The 23,669-nt window shown below is 32.6% G+C and overlaps 1 protein-coding gene across 1 annotated transcript; it reads right to left on the bottom strand.

Annotated features, from left to right (window-relative positions):
* Nucleotides 1-20,648: 20,648 nt before the first annotated feature.
* Nucleotides 20,649-22,547, bottom strand: LOC126669915 (uncharacterized). Its single transcript, XM_050363561.1, has 5 exons — nucleotides 22,254-22,547; nucleotides 21,965-22,155; nucleotides 21,773-21,906; nucleotides 21,649-21,708; nucleotides 20,649-20,773 (listed from the first exon to the last, which is right to left on the bottom strand). The coding sequence occupies exons 1-5, from the start codon at nucleotides 22,545-22,547 to the stop codon at nucleotides 20,649-20,651; spliced, it is 804 nt and encodes a 267-aa protein (XP_050219518.1).
* Between the last annotated feature and the right edge of the window lie 1,122 nt (nucleotides 22,548-23,669).

Consider the following 23,669-nt stretch of genomic DNA (forward strand, 5'->3'; position numbering starts at 1 on the left):
AACACAACATAGAGAAACAAAAACGAATGGCAGAAAATATATGGTAAAGAATAACATGAAAACAATATTTTCATTCCAGAAAAAGCATTGAAACACAATTCCATTTGCTAATTATATCAATTCTCTAAGTAAAATAAAGAATCAATTCAACCTAACCTTCATCAATATTTGTTGGTTCAGAGGACATGGTTTCAGTTTCACCAACCGTATTAACTTCAGCAGCCACTGGTCCTTGAGTTGTTGAATAACAAGTATGGTGAGAATTGTTTGTAATTCTTTCTATGATATTTTGATAAGAAAGAAGAAACCACTTTATTTTGTCACTCAACAACGTGATTTCTGCAATTATGGTTAATGCCAAAAAGTTTTCCTTTTAGAGGGAATTTTCATTAATTAAAAAATTAAATAAGGACATAATTATTTTCATTTCCCTCTCTTTTTTTCATTTCTCACCTGTTTTAATATTTTTTTCCCTCCTACTAAATTCGTTTTTCACTTTTCCTGATTTGATTTGTCAAAATCTTGGCAAATCAAATCAGTTTGAGATATATTCTGAAAATCTTATTGCAGAAAATTTGTTTTTTACTCGAGGTAGTCCAGAAACTCGACGAGTTTATATATTTCATCGTATATATGTTCTACTGAACTCTTAATAACTCGATAAAAGGGCACATATTCGACGAGTTTAGACAATATCCTCGAGTTATAATCTGTTTTTCTTCAACTTAATCCAAATATCACCAGTTTTTTTTAGATATGCAGAAGTAAAATGCAAAATAAAAAGTCTTTGTATCCCATATTAAAAGCAAAACAAAGAGTCTAAAGTGGACAAATGGTTGATTTTAAGGTTATCTATGGTTACTTATAAATAACAAGAAAGGAGGAAACAAACATCATGTTGTAGAGGAAGGCGCAATTCAAATTCTACCATTAAGACTAACACAACACTTATTCTAGGATGAAAGATGCAAATTTCATTTAAGGCTCACTCTAAAGTTATCTGGAACTATAAGTTTTGGGATCAAGTGTGGTTAGTTGTTAGTGGAACAAGAATCATTTAATAAGAAAGGACCAGTGCTCAAGGTTATTAAATAAAACATAACATATATTAAATAAGGAAAAAATAAATATAAAAATCAGTAGATTAATATTTAAATGGATGGATACAAAACATAACATATATCAAGCAAGGCAATCATCATTCCGCATAGCAAAACAGCCACTCCTGAAAGTGACAACATTAGTTCATTCAAAGATTTCTGGTTGTACTCAATAACTTTTGGGGCTAATCATTTCTAGACACAAAGTAGTAGGTAAAGATAGCATTGCAAAATTTATGACGTATCTCAACTTCTTCTTATGTGTTACTTTACGTGATAAAATATTTTAAAATTTGCACTTACACAAAAGTTATTCAGATTTGCTACTTCAAAGGTTGTCTAAATTGCATATAATAAAACTAATAGGCCCTTGCATATGAGAACTTTATCAATGTTTCAAAACAACTATTACAGATGCAGGATAGCTTTGTAAGAATGGAATTTGAATGGGTTGTTTTGCATTGACAGCTACCAAATATGAGACACGAGGATACATAACTACAAAGAACCAAACTCAGACTTGAATATTGTAATGTACAAACAATAAACCCTCCTAATGAATAGAGAGGAAACATAAAAAAAATTCAGGAACAAGAAGTAACAGATCATAGAACACCTCATAAAATTACAATTTTTCATTTTAATTCTACTTCAAAAATCATCATCAACATTCGACAAACCATATTATATTGTCAAAAGCTTGTTTTCTCGTATCCAAAATTAAGTAGTTCGTGTCATTTCAAATCTTTATGCGGCTTTGGTTTGTTCTTACTAAATTTTTGCAGCAAAATTTTTGCCTGTGCTTACAAAACAAATACAAGTAGAACTTCCATTCAATTTACATATAAAATAAAACTTCATAAAAATCCAAAAACAGCTCTAAGAAATTGATTACCACATATAGAAAATATTCCAAGAGTAATCCCAAGAGCAGCAGAGAATGCCAGTTGCTTTGGCTCTGTACTCCTGCAAAACACAGTTACACAAATGAGCTCAAACAAGATTTCAATTATAAGAATCTAAAACTAAAACCTAACACAGCATTTCACACCTGCTAAGGATTCGGTAGAGAGGATCAATGATCTTCATTTTCAACCAATTATTCAATCTCATCATCATTGATACCACTGCCATTTATAAACTCCACCAATTTCAATTTCAATTTCAAATAAAACTCCAATTCTCTCTTCAATTTGAATCCTGAATCGGCCAAATCATCATTATAAATTAATTTAATTTTCTCCCAGTACACTATCAATTTAAAAAATGATAGTCTTGTTTTATGCATATAAAATCTAAATTAAAAAATGAGTATGAATCCCTAGACCCTACCGAAGCTTGAATTCTAATAAGAATCTCATAATTAAAGAATATGACTTGATTAGCATTCATAACAACAATAAATCAACACAATAACTACGAAAACTTTCATATCTTTACGTTTAGGCTCTCTGTATCGAACCAATTTGAACCCACATACATCAGAAATAAATTGCAAAAGAAACCCATAAGAGCAAACATAATATACATATCTTAAGCCTTTGATTTTCATTATACTAAACTAACTCGACCCTTTTCATTTCAATTGAATCAATTTCTATAAATCTTTACAATGCAACAAACTGGTTTCAATATTTATTTCTTTCATTTTTTAGAAAATGGGGAGATATGGATGATTTTTGGAGAGCAAAGAGCGGCTGAAAAATCAAAGAGAAAATGATTTCAAAATTTTTTTAGGTCAGAGGCGTCAATCTATTTTCATTTCCCGCATAAGTGCCTTTTTTTTAACCTGTGTTATTTTTCATTTAAAAAAGGAAATAAAACCGGACCTAATTGTTAAATTTAGTTTAATATTTCTCGACCGGATAATATCCAGTCTCAATTAGTAGCCTTATTGCGATTTTTTTAACCGCGATAGATAGCCTTATTGCGATTGAATAGTAGTCTTTTCACAAAAAATTGGCCTCTAAAAGACTATTCGTAGTGATTTAAGTGAATAATTTTGAAATTATAAAGAAAAATAAAAGTGTAACAAATTTTAATATATAATTTAAGCCGTCACATACCGTTTTCTTCCATATCCAAGTCCACAAACATAACCAGATTTTGATTTATCCAAAACAATTTGTTAGAGAAACTACATTTGGAACAAATAAATTTTTTACCACTCTCGTCCATTTTTATAAATTTTTTTAATATTTTTAATTAGTATGATTTGGAATCTTGTAGTATCTAAAATTATTCAATGAGTTTGATTTTACTCACACAATCACTATTAAAAATGCATTTTTTGTGTTTGTTTAGGGGTTATAGTTTAGGGTTCAGGGTTTATTAGGGTTTAGGGTTTTAGGGTTCCTTTTCGTAGGTCGACGACACAGTAAAAATTGCAGAAAAATTACAAACTCACCTAATGCTTTGTAAAAAACATATCTTTAACGCGTTATTCATATTTCTATCCAATCGTAAATTAATGCATTATTCACATCTTGAGAATGTATATAAATAAATGGAAAAAATATATTGATGTGGAAGTAACACTAACATCAATTAACGTCTCTGTATTATAAATGAGAGATAAAATAAATTATGATAAAAAAAAGTATAGACTTGAATCTGTATATAAATAAATTTAAAAATATGTTAAATAAAAAAAATTAACATATATCATAATATGAATCTGTACTGCAAATGTGTGATGAAATAAAATTTCAAAATAGTATACTGCAACCCATATATAAGTAAATGTAAGAAAAATTGAACACTTAAATAAAATTAATATCAAGTGAAATACGAATCCGTATTATAAATTTGATCCTGAAACATAAGTTTGAGACCAAAATTGACCCTTTATTCAAAATTCAAGGAAAAAGGGAGAAATAATGCCCCTATATTTATAAAGAGACAGAAATTAATGTATGTATATTGATTGATTTGTGCTTGGTTTGTATCACGATCTGAAATCTCGAGCCGCGACTGGCGCCAGAGAATGAGAGTGCTAGCACGAGGTCGAAAATTAATCATCCTGAAAAATATAGTAACGCTAGAAATACACAGTAATAGTCGAACCAAACACCAGACCACACACACACAGTTTGATCAAGCAAGTTCGAAACGTCTTAATCATTCAAGAACGCCCTGCAATTGTAACACCCCGTATTTTATAAGCTACGTGTAAAGGTTTTATTAGCCGGGAATACGTAAATTAAATTTAAGCGTAAATTTAATTTATAAGTATCCCTAAAATTATATCGTAATAATAGGAGTTTAAAATTTAAATCGAGGAATTAAATTTTAATAAAGTGATATGAACGGGATTAATAGAACAGAAAATACGACTGGAGTCGTAAGATAAAAATATATTGATAATTAATATATCAATACACCACTCTAATTGGAGAGTTTAATATTTCGGATAAAACCCCGAAATTAAAATGTCGAAACTCGGAAGTTTCGACGTGTTATTAATGAATATAAGTTAAAGTATATATATATATATGTATAAATAAAAAAAAGAGAAAAGAAGATGTGAGCGGTGAGAAGTGGAGGGCAAGGTTAGGAAAAAGGGCAACTTTAATTCATAAACTTTTATTTTAATTGGTTTTAATTATAAACTAATTAGGTATTATTCGTTAGTCCAAATTAAAATAAAATAATTTATAAGTCCCGAGCGAATAATTTTGGTGTCATTATTCGCGAAATAATTTGACGAAGCTATCGTCAACGTTTCATGAAATTAGGACGTAGAAAGTTTAATCAAGTGGGACTGATTTGGACTTAATAAATCTTCTGGAATTTATTAAAGATAAAATATAAGTCGGATATTATATTTTATTAGATTTTTGGATAAAGTTTCACGAAATTTAAAAGTCGTTTCTGTTTGAGTTACGAACAACTAACTAAGAATTTGAGTTAAAGTGATAATTTAGCAAAATCTTATATAAATAACATTTCGAAATAAATGTTGGCCATCAGATGCCATTTCTTTCATTTGAAAGAAATGGAGAGCTACTTAGCTCTCTGTGTGTGCCCAAAAACTTAGGGTTTTATGTGATCCGACCGTTTCTCAATTCTAACTCCGTTTCTTCAACGATTACTCGAGTAATTGAGGTATTAATCCCGTATTAAACGTTTATTTTGATATATTTTAAATATATATTCGTTTATAAACGGTTACCGTATCTAATCAAACATATACCTATTATTTTTACGTTTCGAATGTGAATTTGGATATATTGGATTTTGTATACGTGTTAGGAGCGGAAAAACGAGGTTAAAAGCACGTCGGAATGGCCCGGGGATCGATTTTCCCTAGGATTGGCCTGCTGTGCGCCCGCACAGCCAGCCACGTGCGGACGCACAGTGGCTTTCCAACGGGACTTTTTGGAGAACTTTTCCGGACCTATTCCTCGGACTTTCGGGGCGATTCCGAGATATTTTCGCCTAGTAACTCGACGTGTTGTCTAACCGAACCAAAAGTATTTTAAATAAATATTTTTAAACATAAGCCAAAGACTTTTAAAAGTAAAGTTAAACGTTTAAAAATGACATTAAAAGAGTTAAAGTCGACGTTTAACCGGTTTAAAAGATTTAGCAAATGATGTTGCTAAATAATTAATATACGACTGTGAATTGTGTTGGCAATCAAGTCTATACTAGAAAATGATTTTAATTAGGTATTGCTATACCTAAAAGGACTTCTAAAGCGAAGTCTAAACGTTTTCTCGAGGTGAAAACGGTTTATATGGTTTTTAAAAATAAAAAGACCCTAAGTGTTATATGTTATATGTTTGTGTGATTTGTCTGGACCTAGGTTTCAGGACCTAGAAATTTATACCAGAAATGGGTATTGATGTATTGTCTTGTGTGTTTTGTATGTTTGATCCGACTAGCTGTCCAGCAGTCAGACCAGGACTCCAGGGAGTCTGTCACACACACGGCGGTGCTAAGTAGTAAATTAGCAGTACTGTGAGTTTACGTGTTTACTTTTAAATATCAGTATTCAACTATTTTAAATCCATAAATTGCAGTAGTATAACTTAGCCAAGAGAGATCCATTGGAACGAGCTACCTATTGGACGGCAATAGGGTTGCGTGATCACCAACACCGATTTCTAGATGTACTTCTGTCGAAGTATAGAGGTATGTATGTCGTGTTAAGTCATTGGGAAAGTAAATGCCCTGACTTCACGGGTAAACCCTGAGACGACAGTAATACAATTACGGTCGCGGGTTAAACCGCGATGGCAGTTTCATGATTATGGTCCAGGTACCAGAGATACAGAAGTGGACGGTAGTGACTCGGGTCACGGTCTTTATTCTGTTGTCTATAAGCTCGTGAGATGAGTGTGTCTGTTAGGAAATTTGTGGAGTAGGGTTTCATATGGATCGACGTAATTGGTAATATTTTATATATATAACTGTTTTATATATACTATGCGATTTTTGTATTATCTGTAAACTGTCTACTCACTCAGAAATATTTATATTTCTAACCCTGTTGTTGTTTCCCCATTTTTCAGGAAATGAGCTTTGAGGTCAGTCGAGCTTCCACGTCCTTTCTTCAGGAAAGCTCTTCTTTGGTAATGTACATAGGATTTTGTACTCTTAGTATGCTTCAATAGTATAAGGGTAATGTGCCAGCAGTCGTGCCACTAGTCCTCTGTTTAGATACTCTGATAGGATCTAGTGCACGTGTGTGTACCTTCTGGGTGGCTTCTTAGTGGCATATTGTATCTAGTTACCGAGTCGGCCACGTGTGTTTTTGTTAGGGTCAAAAACAGTATGTATTGTATACGTCACTATGTGTAACCGGTCCGCTGTGTATTTTAATATGTTTAATACCACCGTTGCGAGACGCAAGGTGTCCGCTTATTTTATTAAACATATTAACAGTGGCGTGTGGCTGGGAACAGGGCTGCCTGTGTGTTAAGGCAAGTGAAAGATAAGTCCCTGGATTCCAGTAATCACCACGCCAAGTTTTCAGAAGGAAGCGAGGGTTGAGATAACGAGGTTATCCAACTAGTAATTCTGAAAACCAGATTTCACTTATATGTATAATTTCAGAAATGTGTTTGCGTTAAAAGAGAAAAGTTTTAACGGTGTTTTCTGAAAACGGATCGTACGCGAGGTACGTTCCAGTAATAATATTTGCGAAAAATTTCTAGAGGTTCTAGGCTTGCTACGGGTTTCGGAACAACCATTCCCATTCCCTAGCGCCGGTCGTGACTTGGATTAGGGTGGAATTCGGGTCGTGACAAACTTGGTATCAGAGCAACATTTTAAGTACTCGACCATCCGAAGTACTGTTGCTGATACTGTTAAGTAAGTTGTGTTAGAACTTGTGGAGATTCCTAGTACTATTGCAGCAACATAGGATTCGAGTCATGTCTTGATCAGTTTTCAGTTGTTGAAAACATTCAGCTATAAGTAGAAATCCGCAGACCTGTGTAGTGTATATATGATGTTTGATCAAGAACATATGAGATGTTCTTGTGTTTGAAACGCGACGCTAACGAGGGAACATGTGAGATGTTCCTGTGTTCGAGACGCGCTAATAGAGTAGTGTGAAATGGTCAGATCAATTGACCAGTATTCAAGGAAGTTGATTTTGTTCGAATACATAGCAAGGCGAAGATTCCAGAAGAATCGTTTGTTCGAGAAAATAGTTCGATTTTATCTGAACTATATGTGTAATTGTTGTGTGCTTTGTTCCATGTGTTCATGCTGTGTTACTTGTTATAAAATAATGTGTTTTTGTGAGAGATTTGTGAGAGGTTTGGGTCCAGAGTTCGAGGAACTGCTGGCGGAACAATCTGATTCAGTGATGTATTTGGCTGGACGTGCCAGATAGATTGAGCAGCGATAGAGCTAGTTGCCTAGGAGCTACTGCCAAGTTGAACAACCCTTTCTCTGTACAACGAGGAGGGAAAGGAAAAAGAGATAGTTAAACCCCGATGCGGACGAAAAAAAAAAAGGTCTGATGATTTGAGAGGCACTACCGCCTCGACAATCATCCTCAGGTAACATTTAGATATGTGTCTTATGTTTATGTTAGTACGTTTATGTGTTTTAGTATGAGATACTAAAACTAGAAAACATAAAGTACAGATAGAGAATATCCTTAAACAAGAACACACATAACTAATGAATAATAGCTGTTAATAAACAGCCCGACGATTAACAATTACATAAAAGGAAAATGTTAAATAAAACACTATAAATCCTAATGTGAGGATTAGAAAAACCTTGAAATGGCACAGAGAAGTAGTTTGAAAGAAACTTGTTAAAGTTTTGTTTCACAGTTGAACGTATAATTGTGCTCAGATGCATTAAAGGTGCATGTTGCGAAAATCACTATAGAAAAAGCATACCTGAATTTTATATATATAATATATATACAAAAAATGATTTTGATTAGGGCATGCATCATATATATATTGATATATCAGCATATCAATGAAAAGTGAATTGAAATAGCAACTCTTTGGGGATGAGAGATGTCATCACCCTGAAGCACAATTGTATGAAAATAGTTTTGAACCGTGAATTTGAGAATTCACAATTTGTTTTCAAAGTGAAATTTAAAGAAAGGCTTGCAAGCAAGACAAATTGATTTGTATTGTTAAGCGTCAGGCTTGCAAGCAAAACAAATTGATTTGTATTGTTAAGCGTCAATGTACGCGAGACAAAAACTGTATTTGCTCAAACGAAAACTCTGTGATAGTGACAAGGTAGATGAAAAAAAAGGGATAAAGAATAATGGTTTTTATTATAAGAATAAATAATAAAGACCTAGATTCTAATGTTTCATTCCGAGACATTAGAGATTAATGAAAGTACAGGAAGAGTAGAGTGAGTGAGAATATATGTTCTTACTCAGGTGTAGACTGGTATAAGTCTAGTGATGAACTTTTATGGTAAATAAAAGTTCGAGGGTAGACAATAGAAGATTGTCACGATTAAGATAAGAGAGTAGGATCTAATTGAACACGACTCAGTTTGTTTGACTTCAAGTAGCTATAAGTGAACAAAGTCATACACACGTGTTTAATTAACCGGATTGGAGATTAGTCTTACAGACAGAGCAGATGTCAGTAATGGACATATCTCTTAAATCCATATGAGTGGTTAGATAAACCATAATTCATAAGTCTGAGAGGAGTAAACCTCAGCACTTAAACTATAAACAACAACGGAACATCTAAAAGAAAGATGGTGAAAGAAAGTATGAGTATTCTTATAACCAAGTAGGTACACTACTAGTTCTGATATGAGTAAAAAGGATCAATGAATATGTTAATGAATGATGGAGTTGTTAAGTCGTGTTAACAGATATTCATTAAGAGAATGATTAATAAATCATCAAATGAATAAATGATATACTCAAAACAGTATATCAAATCTTGAACCAACATAAGATAAAGATGTTATCAAGGTGCAAAGGAAATGGAGATAGTGAACTAGACGAGTGAGTTTCAGATGTTGTCTGGAAACTAGCAGGGTAAAGTAAAACCCTAATAACTCATGATCGAACCGTTAGATCGGTTTGATATTGGGATATGATGGTCCCAGGACGGTTATCTAAGTATTAACCGTTGCGATCGTCGAATGGAGAGGTAGACGATGTTCGATGATGGGGTTATGGTTGTAAGACTTGCGTGAAATTTTGGCAGTAAGCCAAAAGTGCAATTGACAACGATAAGAAGTATAAACTGTAATTAACTTGAAATTGTCAACATAAGCTCCATATATGTATATAAATGAATTTGAAAACTGTGATGAGACAATAATTTCAAAAGATGAAAATTCCGAGAACTGAGTCTTATGACTGTGAGGTCTTGGCTAGTTGGTAACGGAATATACATGTAATGTACATGTATTTTCAATGTCGGGCCAGAAATGTGTAAAGTATGGCCGACTTAAAGTAGAAAAATGTTTGATAAACATTTTGTTTTCAAAGTGAGATGTTTGAAAACGGAGCTAAAGTTGATAGTCAGTTAATTAAATGCGATAGTAACAGCTATAGTACAGTTATAATAACTGATAGCTGTGAACAAGGAGAATATGTATGTGGGAAAGAGGTTAAGAAGTCTAATTAACCTTGAAAATACCGAAAACTAGTGGCGGAAGTATAGTTTTGCGGTGACTGTGAACGAGTTGGGAAGGTGTTTCATGGGAGATGATTAGGTTATAACCTACACTTACATCCACACAACCACATCATTACTGTGAGCGGAACCCAGTAATTCAATCTGTAACGGGAACTTACTATAGATTGATAAGGAGTAACAGACATTCTATACAAGATATAGAATTCATAACGAAGTGTAAAGGATGAGTAGTCTGTTTATGGAACAAGAAGTTCAGACAGAGGAAGAGGGTAAGGTTAGGAATTAAAATACTTAACCAATATTACCCTAAAACGATTAAAAGATATGAAAATTTTATAATGAGACCAAAAGTCTTAAATTATAAAATGTACAACCAATAATAAACCGTGAACGAGAAAGTTCAAGGAGTAAAAAAGAAAGTGAATTCAAAGGTGATATCATAAGACTTGGTAACAAGTTGATATCCCAGAAGTGAGTTTAAAGTTTGTACTGTCTTTAAGGAAGTACAACAGAGGAAACGTAATAAGATGTATTAAGGGTATAAAGCTATAAGAATATAAGTATGGCTAGTAGCCAACTTCAAGGATGATTTCGGAAACCGAAAAGAGGTTGGATTGAGTTCGACTCTTCATGAAAGTTGTAGATTGGATGTCAATATATAAGAATATGAATTAACATTTGGAAAAAGAATGGTTTAAATGCTTGGTTCAATGGCTTCGACAACAGCCATGATGGCAGTTTTGCAGTCTTTCAAAATTAACTCGAAAAGACAACTTTGAGGTCAATTTTCGATACCTTCGAGAAAGAATCTTAACTCGAAGTCTAAACGGAAGTTGTAGAACGCATTGCCGACTATAGGAATATTAAATTTATTTGGTAAACGGACGCTTCGAAATAAGCGATCCAGATAGTCAAAGTAGGCTCAAAAAGAGGAAACATAAGGGAATAACTCGAGGTTAATGGATACCTAGATTTCTGATAACAGAAGTCAAGGTTATAGGTTAGGAACCTATAAGTGAAAGTACAGTGAGATGAGATGTAAAGCGATTGAGAAATATGAGCTGTAGTTAGAGAAGAACTGCAAGTTTTAGATACCCAGTATTCATATACTAGTAGAGAAAGTATACGGTCCATAAGGACAAGTAAAGTAGAGATGGAAAAGTTGATAGACAAAAGGTAGTTAGTGAGCTGTGCATAGTTGTGCCATAGTCGACAGCAATTATGCGACAGACGACGGCAATAATGTTTATGCTGTAGAAAGCATAGAACAAGAAATAGAAAAAGTATTGTTGGCCGTATAAGTAAAAGAAAAAGTATATGTAAATTCGAGGACGAATTTATATAAGGGGGAGAGAATGTAATACCCCGTATTTTATAAGCTACGTGTAAAGATTTTATTAGCCGGAAATACGTAAATTAAATTTAAGCGTAAATTTAATTCATAAGTATCCCTAAAATTATATCGTAATAATAGGAGTTTAAAATTTAAATCGAGGATTTAAATTTTAATAAAGTGATATGAACGGGATTAATAGAACAGAAAATACGACTGGAGTCGTAAAATAAAATCATATTGATAATTAATATATCAATATACCACTCTAATTAGAGAGTTTAATATTTCGGATAAAACCCCGAAATTAAAATGTGGAAACTCGGAAGTCTCGACGTGTTGTTAATGAATATAAGTTAATATATATATATAAATATATACATATATATATATATATATATTTATATATATATATATATATATATATACATATATATTAATAAAAAAAAGAGATAACAAGATGCGAGCGGTAAGAAGTGGAGGCCAAGGTTAGGAAAAAGGGCAACTTTAATTCCTATACTTTTATTTCAATTGGTTTTAATTATAAACTAATTAGGTATTATTCGTTAATGTAAATTAAAATAAAATAATTTATAAGTCCCGAGCGAATAATTTTGGTGTCATTATTCGCGAAATAATTTGACAAAGCTATCGTCAAAGTTTCATGAAATTAGGACGTAGAAAGTTTAATCAAGTGGGACTGATTTGGACTTAATAAATCTTCTGGGATTTATTAAAGATAAAATATAAGTCGAATATTATATTTTATTAGATTTTTTGGTAAAATTTCACGAAATTTGAAAGTCGTTTCCGTTCGATTTACAGACGACCAATTAAGAATTTGAGTTAAAGTGATAATTTAGCCAAATCTTATATAAATAACATTTCGAAAGAAATGTTGGCCATCAAATGCCATTTTTTTCATTTGAAAGAAATGGAGAGCTACTTAGCTCTCTGTGTGTGCCCAGAAACTTAGGGTTTCATGTGATCTGACCGTTTCTCAATTCTAACTCCGTTTCTTCAACGATTACTCGAGTAATCGAGGTATTAATCCCGTATTAAACGTTTATTTTGATATATTTTGATATATTTAAAATATAGATTCGTTTATAAACGGTTACCATATCTAATCGAACGTATACCTATTATTTTTACGTTTCGAATGTGAATTTGGATATATTGGATTTTGTATACGTGTTAGGAGCGGAAAAACGAGGTTAAAAGCACGTCGGAATGGCCCGGGGATCGATTTTCCCTGGGATTGGTTGCTGTGCGCCCGCACAGCACTAGCTGTGCGCCCGCACAGCCAGCCACGTGCGGACGCACAGTGGCTTTCCAACGGGACTTTTTCGAGAACTTTTCCGGACCTATTCCTCGGACTTTCGGGGCGATTCCGAGATATTTTCGCCTAGTAACTCGACGAGTTGTCTGACCGAACCTAAAGTATTTTAAATAAATATTTTTAAACCTAAGACAAAGACTTTTAAAATGAGATTTTAAAAGTAAAGTTAAACGTTTAAAAAGGACATTAAAAGAGTTAAAGTCGACGTTTAACCGGTTTAAAAGATTTAGCAAATGATGTTGCTAAATAATTAATATACGACTGTGAATTGTGTTGGCAATCAAGTCTATACTAGAAAATGATTTTAATTAGGTATTGCTATACCTAAAAGGACTTCTAGAGCGAAGTCCAAACGTTTTCTCGAGGTGAAAACGGTTTATATGGTTTTTAAAAATAAAAAGACCATAAGTGTTATATGTTATATGTTTGTGTGATTTGTCTGGACCAAGGTTTCAGGACCTAGAAATTTATACCAGAAATGGGTATTGATGTATTGTCTTGTGTGTTTTGTATGTTTGATCCGACTAGCTGTCCAGCAGTCAGACCAGGATTCCAGGGACTCTGTCACACACAAAGCGGTGCTAAGTAGTATCTTAGTAGTACTGTGAGTTTACGTGTTTACTTTTGAATATCAGTATTCAACTGTTTTAAATCCATTAATTGTAGTAGTATTACTTATCCAAGAGAGATCCATTGGAACGAGCTACCTATTGGGCGGCAATAGGGTTGCGTGATCACCAACACCGATTTCTAGATGTACTTCTGTCGAAGTATAGAGGAATGTCTGTCGTGTTAAGTCATTGGGAAAGTAAATGCCCTGACTTCACTGGTAAACCCTGAGACGACAGTAATACAGTTGCGGTCGCGGGTTAAACCGCGATGGCAGTTTCATGATTACGGTCCAGGTACCAGAGATACAGAAGTGGACGGCAGTGACTCGGGTCACGGTCTTTATTCTGTTGTCTATAAGCTCGTGAGATGAGTGTGTCTGTTAGGAAATTTATGGACTAGGGTTTCATATGGATCGACGTAATTGGTAATATTTTATATATATATAACTGTTTTATATATACTATGCGATTTTGGTATTTATCTGTAAACTGTCTACTCACTCAGAAATATTTATATTTCTGACCCCGTTGTTGTTTCCCCATTTTTCACGAAATAAGCTTTGAGGTCAGTCAAGCTTCCACATCCCTTCTTCAGGAAAGCTCTTCTTTGGTAATGTACATAGGATTTTGTACTCTTAGTATGCTGCAATAGTATAAGTGTAATGTGCCAGCAGTCGTGCCACTAGTCCTCTATTTAGATACTCTTATAGGATCTAGTGCACGTGTGTGTACCTTCTGGGTGGCTGCTTAGTGGCATGTTGTATCTAGTTACCGAGTCGGCCACGTGTGTTTTTGTGAGGGTAAAAAACAGTATGTATCGTATACGCCGGCTATGTGTAACCGGTCTGCTGTGTATTTTAATATGTTTAATACCACCGTTACGAGACGCAAGGTGTCCGCTTATTTTATTAAACATATTAACAGTGGCGTGTGGCTGGGAACAGGGCTGCCTGTGTGTTAAGGCAAGCAAAAGATAAGTCCCTGGATTCCAGTAATCACCACGCTAGGTTTTCAGAAGGAAGCGAGGGTTGAGATAACGAGGTTATCCAACCAGTACTTCTGAAAACCAGATTTCGCATATATGTATAATTTCAAAAATGTATTTGCGTTAAAAGAGAAAAGTTTTAACTGTGTTTTCTGAAAACGGATCGTACGCGAGGTACGTTCCAGTAATAATATTTGCGAAAAATTTCTAGAGGTTCTAGGCTTGCTACAGATTTCGGAACAACCATTCCCATTCCCTAACGCCGGTCGTGACTTGGATTAGGGTGGAATTCTGGTCGTGACAGCAGTGCACTGATCCAAAGCTGAATTCCACATTCGGATCACCAGAAAACTAACTAAGGACTCCAGAACGATATTTTTTAGGACTCTTAATAGTTTCTTATCACTTTACATGTCATGTTATTTAGAACTTTTAATTTGGTGTGTTTAGAATGCATGGTGTTTCCGTCAATTTTTGCCATGAACTGCCGAAATTGCCACAAACGGCCATTATTGCTATTTTTAGTATATTTGCCATGATTGCCATGAAAATTGATTTAAAACATGTATTAAGCTGTTTTAAACATAATATCCAGATTTCGTTCAATTCTGGTGTTTAGAATTCATATCATGTGTGTTTTGATGCTTATTTCGCAATGAACGTGCTTTTTGTCAAATTGCTTTGATTAATCATAAAAAATATCCTTTAGTTTATTTAGGACGTTTTAGAACTTGTTTATTGCTTCTAGTGCATGTCTAGATGCTTTCATATTCAATTTTATGCGTTTTGGAGTGATTTTTCATGCATTCCGAGTCAAACAGCATATTGACGCCCTGACGACGAATCACCGCCTCCACCATAACAGACTGCCGCTGCCGGCAGTATGTAGTGGCGCCGTGTTCTTCATTCCCCTGACCCAGATTTACACTCCTAGATCTTCCTGACTTCGATCCGACCTTATTTTTAGCCCCCTTTCAATTTAATGCTTAAGAGTAAATATATGCTAAATGTGAAGAATTTTTTTGAACTTTTTCTAAATAAAAAAAGTCCAATTTAATCCTTGAGGATACAATTGTACTGGAAAAATACGAATTGGGATAAAATTGAACAAATTGCAATGTCAGGGTATAATCGAAAGAGGGTTAAAAAGTCAGTGTTTTTTTCAAACATTAAGCCTTAATTTTATAACAAAAAATATTGGCGGCAAAAAACCAAAATTTTCCACCTTAATTCTTTGGTTTCCAAAAAATAATATGTAACTAATCTTTTGAGTAAAAAAAAACAGCTTTTTAACCTAATCAACAAAAATTAAGGTAATTTGTTGAAACATGTAGCTAACAGTAACTAAATGTAGAAACCAATTCATATTCGCGAAGAAGGTACGTCGACGATTCCGCCAATAATGCTGCCATTGCTCGCCGGCCGTCACTGCCGCTACTCTCTACCCATCATTGCCGCTGACTGCCACCATCTTTGCAGCCGCTCCTTGCAATCATGTATATGATTTTAATATTTTTATGTTTCTTAATTTTATATGAATCAATTTTGAAATTATAATCAAATTATTTACAAGTGATTGATCGAAGGTCTAATAATTATCCATTTTCAAGTGATTGATCAGTCCTAGTGTTCCTATATCTGGTTTGAGAGCTAAAATTGAAAAAAGAAAATACAATAGGAATAATCTTTCTAATTTGAGAAGTGAGAGTCTGTGTTCGAAATCCATTATTTCCATTGAAAATTAGGCATTAAGAAATAAAATGGAAAAAGCAAAGTCAATTAAGAGTACAACAATTCACTTTGTATCTAATCCACCACTATTTCTCTTAATCCTATCTCTGATAAACCCTCTTCTAAGCGCCCTTATCATCGTCATCCTCCCACTGTAAGTTTCTTTTTTTTATGATTTCTTTATTATTTTTTTACATTCTGTAATGAATTTGAAGGTACCCTTTTACATTGTAGGGATCAAAGTTTTATACTTTTTGTTATTGATTTGCTGTTTTTGGATAATTTGATCGAATACCCAATTATATATAACATCATAAATTATGAAGTTTTTGAAATGCTTGAAACTAAATCAATTTTTTTTATCTAATTTTTTTCAAGAATCTATTTGTATCGTAAGGGGTCTGACCCATACCATGTGTCGTGTCCCGTGTCGCGTCAGGTCGACACGGGTAAGACGACCCAAAGTGAAGGGTCCGGGTAATAGAGACTGCATGAATTTTTCTTCTAATACTCCACTTGTTGGCAGCAAAATTTAATCTGTTCATTGTCACTATCTGCTCCAATTCCATGTGCCCAACTCTCTAAATTGTGCTAAGGTTAAATAAATTTGCCCATAAATTTTACCGGCTTGCTGTAGATTCCAGGTATGTTTGTTTATTTAATTTTATTTCTCACTTGTCTAAGTGTCTATTTTAGAATTCAAAGTTTCTTATTTGTTTATTTAAGTGTCTATTTCAGAAATCAAAATTTTAAAAATTACTGCACATTATCAAAGAATAATCTGCAACAATATGCAGATTATCGGTAATCTGCTTTTATATTCTGCAGATTACTACTGCAATAAAGCATAATCTGCTAAAGTGCATGAAGAGTTAAAGTTCAAGTATACATTATGCTTTGATAAGCATAATACTGCAGATTATGTTGTGATAATCTGCAGATTATTACTCTTACAGTAAAGCAAAATCAATAGATTATTAAAGTATTATGCTTATCAAAGCATAAGCTATACTTGAGTTTTGACTCTTCATGCATTGCAGACTTCCATATCTTGTGGTTATGATGGTAGCATTAAACTTATATAATAAATTATCGTGTGCATAATTTATTACATGTATAATCGCATCAATGTGGATAAACCTATCAATTTCGAATCATTTGGTTTTTGCATTTTATTGAAGAAGCTCGAGATCAGCTGGAAGACACATAAGTCCCCTCATCCTCGGTTGTATTTATCTCATATGGAGAGAAATAATTATTTGTGAATGATAGACAAAATTTAAATAAAAACTCTTACAAACAGTTGTGATTATTTGTAGATATTTCTATAACTTATGCAGCGACCATTATTAGAATCTACTGTGAAGGATGCTATAAAGATGTGCTTAACTAAGAGTTAGTATCACAACATCAAGGATATTTCATACGCTGTATTAGAAAATTTGTATCCCTATTTAGGGTTACTGTAAAATAGAAGAGGACCCTCTCTAATGAGCTATTATTTTCCAAAAAAATTATATAAACTTGCATAGATTATACCTTATATATAGCATAAAGCATATCTCCGAGTTATTTTAAATCAAGAGAAGCTAAAACTCGAAAAAATGGTGAAAACTCATCGAGTATTAATTCAGTTATGAACATACTCGAGGTAAGGCTTCATATTCGTCGAGTTTAAAGCCCTACCTCGAGTTTGTACGAATCAGTTGAAAATTAAATTATCAATTGAAAAAAAAAAAGCAATTTGAATGTGCAATTCATTCTACATTAATCAATTTAGTCTTTTTTCTAAAGTCAAAAAATAATACCTAGGAAAATAAGCAGCAACAAACACATCAACGATGAAAGTGCGACGGCGGGAGAAGTACAATAAAGGAATTGACGCGGTGGTGTTGTGTCAATATTCAGTAAAAAAAAGTTTTGCCTTAACGAAGAGTGTTTTGATAAAATAAGAAGTTAACCTAATTTGGATATTTTAATCTTAATTGCCATATACCTTTTTTTATCAATATAAAATACAATTCCATGACCCATTTAATCTTATTATCATTAAATTTTTTTCAAATTGGACAGTGACACAATATTTATTTATCACAATATCATTTAATTTCGCTTAATTGCTGTAAAAATAAATTATTCACAATATTTTTACATATTATAATAAAATTTATTTTATCATAATAAATGTTTTTTTAATATATAGTGACAAAACGTTTTTTTGTCAAAACACTTTGTCACAACAAATATAATTGATTTTTATTATAAAAAAAATATTTGACACAATATTTAATTATCACAACATCATTTAATTTTAACTAATTGCTGCAAAATAAAATTTGTCACCACTGTATTTAAATATTATGATAAAATTTATTTTATCATTATAACTGTATTTTAAATATACGGGGACAAAACATTTATTTTGGCTAATTACTTTGTCATAAAAATATATTTAATTTTTTTATAGTGACAAATAAAGTTGACACAATAAACTGTAGTGGAAAGATTATTTTTCGAGTTCTTCTTTAACATATATTTTCTGCAATTCGTTTTTCTTTCTCTATTTTGTGTTTATTTTGTGTCTCATAAGGTTGACATAAGATTCATTTTCTGTCATTGTAACTGTATTTTTAAAATACAGGCACAAAACGTTTGTTTTGGAAAAATACTTTGTCACAAAAACATATTTACTTTTTTTGTAGTGACAAATAAATTTGGGCTTAATTACTTAAAAATCACTCACCTTAATTTTTTTTTTATTTATACCCTGACCTAGAAAAAAATTCATTTATACTCTGACGTATGTGTTTATGTTTCACCTCTACCCCGAGACACTAAATTAACCTCTTTTCATTTAGAAAAAAGTTTAAAATAGTTCTTCATTTTTAACCTAAGCTAATTAGAGTTTAATTAGAAATGAATTTTTCTCTAAATGAAGGACTATTTTAAACTTTTTTTCTAAATGAAAAGAGGTTAATTTAGTGCCTCGGGGTAGAGATCAAATATAAACACATACGTCAGGGTATAAATGAATTTTTTCCTAGGTCAGAGTATAAACGAAAAAAAAGTTCAAGGTGGGTGATTTTTAAGTAATTAAGCCAATAAATTTGACACAATAAACTGTAGTGAAAAGATTGTTTTTCAAGTTATTCTTTACCATATATATTCTGCAATTCGTTTTTCTTTCTCTATTTTGTGTTTATTTTGTGTTTTATAAGGTTGACATAAGGTTTACATAAGGTTCATTTTCTGTCATTATAACTGTATTTTTAAAAACGGGCACAAAACATTTGTTTTGACAAAATACTTTGTCACAAAAATATATTTACTTTTTTTGTAGTGACAAATAAATTTAACACAATAAACTGTAGTGGAAACATTGTTTTTCGAGTTATTTTATACCATATATTTTTTGCAATTCATTTTTCTTTCTCTATTTTGTGTTTTTTTTGTGTTTCATAAAAGTTGACATAAGGTTGACATAGGGTTGATATAAGGTTTATACGCTGTCATTATAACTATATTTTTGAAATACGGGAACAAAACATTTGTTTTGGCAAAATACTTTGTCACAAAAACATATTTACTTTTTTTGTAGTGACAAATAAATTTGACACAATAAACAGTAGTGAAAAGATTGTTTTTAGGTTATTCTTTACCATATATTTTCTGCAATGTGTTTTTCTTTCTCTATTTTGTGTTTATTTTGTGTTTCATAAGGTTGACATAAGGTTCATATTCTGTCATTATAACTGTATTTTTAAACACGGGAACAAAACATTTGTTTTGGCAAAATACTTTGTCACAAAAACATATTTACTTTTTTTGCAGTGACAAATAAATTTGACACAATTTTTAATTTATTATAATATCATTTAATTTCACTTAATTGCTGCAAAAATAAATTTGTCACAACATTTTTACAAATTATGATAAAATTCATTTCATCATCATAACTTTGTTTTTTAATATACAATAGCAAAATGTGTTTTTTTTGGCAAAATACTTTGTCACAATAAACATAATTAATTTTTATGGTGATAAAATATATCTAATTGCTGCAAAATAAAATTTGTCACCACTTTTTCAAATATTATGATTAAATTTATTTTGTCATAGTAAAAATATTTTAAATTACGGTGACAAAATTTGTTTTTGTCAAAATAGTTAGTCACAACAAACATAATTAATTTTTATAGTGACAAAAATGGTTGACACAATAAGTATTTGCCACAATACCATTTCATTGAACTCTCATTGTGACAAAATATTTTTATTTGTCACAATTAACCTATTTATTATGACAAAATATAGTTTGTCATATATTTTTTTGTCACAACAAGCCAAATTTTTTTGTAGTGACTCCAACAACCTAAATGACATACTAAATCCATACCAACCAATCCACTACACAAGTAACAAATAATAAGTGAAATTCAATTTTGCGTACTTGTGCCTGCTAAAGAAGCGGATGTGGATTCCATGGAAAAAGCATTGAAAGCTGGGTTCTGAGCCACGAAACCAAAGAAATTTGTACTTTTGGTTACCAATTCAGGGGAACCTATAGAATTAAATGCAAACTTGTTCAATAATTTAAAATCAACAAACAAGATAATACTAAAAATCTTGAAATTTGAATTTTTAACAATTGATTGGAATAAATCTTTGTGCAAAGAATTGCTTGCCAACGGAGTGCAGGAGAACTCTCTGATTTGAAGATGACCGGAAAATTTCAGGTCATCTTGATCTGTTCCTCTAAGGAACAGATCGCGACGGTCCCGATCTGTTCCTCAAATAGACGGCGGTATGTTCCTTAGCGGAATAAGGAACAGATCTGTTCCTCAAAGGAACAGATCTATTCCTGGTGTTTTTTGGTGACCATAAAATTTTCCGGTCATCATTCATTCGGAGAAGATGACCGGAAAATTTTTCGGTGGTGGGGTGCCGGCGGTGGTTAGATCGGTGGCGGTTTGGGTTTGAATGGGTGGTTGGATTTTGGGTTGGGTTTTTTGATTTAATCAGATATTATATTTAGAGGTGTTTTGGGTATTTTTGTTTTTTTTGTCTTTGGATGACGTGTCAACTGACACATGGTGCTGTCAATATTTTTTTCTGTTTTAAAAGACAGCCGCCAAACAAAAGACTGCGCCAGGGGTATTATCGTCCATAAGGGCCGTGGTGAGCGCCGACACAAAGATTAGGGGGTGTAGCACCCGTTTTTAAACATCAGGGGGTTTTATGCCCGTAGCCCTAAAGTTCAGGGGCCATGGGTGATTATTAGCCGAGTTTTTGGCTGAAGTAACCTCTAGAGTTGTTTAGTAAGTAAACTTTGATTAAAACAAGCCATATCTTTAAAACCTAATCCACCATTACATTTTCTTTGACAAAATGTAGACCAAGCAATTCAATGAATTTTTCTTTCCTTTCCTTGCTGACCCCACCAATATGCAGCCACCATTTTATTAATCTTGTTACATGCATAAAGAAAGAGGAAGTCTAAAACACATCATTGTGTAAATGGATACAGCAGAGATGTTAGCCTTTATTAACACCTCTTTACATCTCATAGATAGAAATTTTTCTTTCCATCCGTTAAGTTTATGCTGAATCTTATGCACAATATGATTGAAAGTAGCACTTTTGGAGGCGCCAATTAAAATACGCATTCCTATGTATTTATGAGATTGAGACTGGCTGATCAATAATGAAGATATTTGGTATCTCAAATGAGCTTACATTTGTACTAAAAAACAGTCCACATTTATCCAAATTAATCATTTGTCCACTTGCTAAGGCATATCTATGTAATAGATGCTGGATCCTCATAACTGATTGTATATCGGCCTTAGAGAATATAATGGAATCATCAGAAAATAGTAGATGAGAAATTATTGGACCATTCCTATGCAGCTTTATACCAAACAAATGACATGAAGTTACAGTCTGATCAATCATATGGGATAATCCTTGAGCACATTTAATAAATAATAAAGTAGACAAAGGATCCCCTTGCCTCAATCTTCTAGATGGATGAAAGTTACACATTGTATAACACAGTTTATAAATATCTCAGAGAAGCCCCATTTGTGCATAATGGTTTGCAAGAAAAGCCATTCAATTCTATCATAAGCTTTGCTTATGTCAAGCTTTAAAGCTAATTTATGATCATATTTGGTTTTTGGATGCTTAAAAGAATATAGAATTTTGTGGACTAGCAATATGTTTTCTGAAATAACTCTATTCTTAACAAAAGTATTCTGATTATAACTGATAATCTCAAGCAGAACTTCTTGCAATCTAGCATTCAAGATCTTGGATATGATTTTGTAAAGCATATTGCACAAACTTATTGGTCTAAAATTAAAAACTTGTTAAGGCCAGTTTAGCTTAAGAATTAAAGCAATAAGAGTATGATTAATACTTCTAAGCATTTTTTCGTTAAAAGAAAAAAAATTGCATAGCTTGAGTGATTTGATTTCCAATTAATGGCCAATAATTTTGAAAAAAGAAAGATGTGAATAGATCTATACTTGGAGCCTTCCAAGACAACCCTCAGATTTTCAATTAAAACAACCCTCAGATTTTCAATTAAAAATATAAGCTATTACAATCTCTAATCAACAATTAAACTTCTAATCCTTACATAATCTTCAAGTTCTTCAGTAATTAACGACTGAAATTCTAAATATCACGCCGTTTAGTTCAACCGATCCGTCGTCTACTTTCACCGAATGAAGATTTGAAGCTTCCCGCTTGAATACTGATTAACGAGGACGATGAATTCGTTATTTTTTAACCGATTCAGTGGAAGTTTGAAGCTTGATTATTGATTGATAATTCTAGGGTTAAAGCTATGTATGTTTATGTTTAAGGAAGAGGAATATGAATAAATAAAGGAAGAAGAAGGAAATAGGTGAGAATAAATTGGTTGGGCCCGTAAATGGAAATAAAAAGATGGAAAATGGGTGAGTTATATGGTTGGGCCTCATGAGTGGAAATTTAACATCTCAAATGCTATTATTATTATTTTAAGGATTTCTTACATAAATCTCACAAAAGTGCTATATTGTTGCATTTTTCTCTCAACATTTCGATTTTGGCAAAAATCTCTCAAAAAAAAAAGAAAATTTTTCAAAAATCTCCCATAGCCCAAAATAAAAGAAAATGAGATAATATTGTCCTTACTATTTGTCAATATCTTATTGGTCTATATTTGAGTCAATAAAATGTTGACACGTGAAAAATATAGGTTTGGTTAGACCAACCAACCAACCACAACCAACCACCGGCTGATTTCGGTCCGACCACCCAGTCAACAGCGGCGGTCAACGCTGGTCAACGGCGGGTCAATGGCGGTCAACATCCGGTCAATGGCGGTCAACTGTAGTGGTGAGATTTTAAAAGAATTAATAAAATACAAATGTGCTCTTGGTAGGGTCTGAAACCATAACCTTTCA

This window comes from Mercurialis annua, linkage group LG1-X (genome assembly GCF_937616625.2).
Source record: "Mercurialis annua linkage group LG1-X, ddMerAnnu1.2, whole genome shotgun sequence".
Classification (NCBI taxonomy): Eukaryota; Viridiplantae; Streptophyta; class Magnoliopsida; order Malpighiales; family Euphorbiaceae; genus Mercurialis; species Mercurialis annua.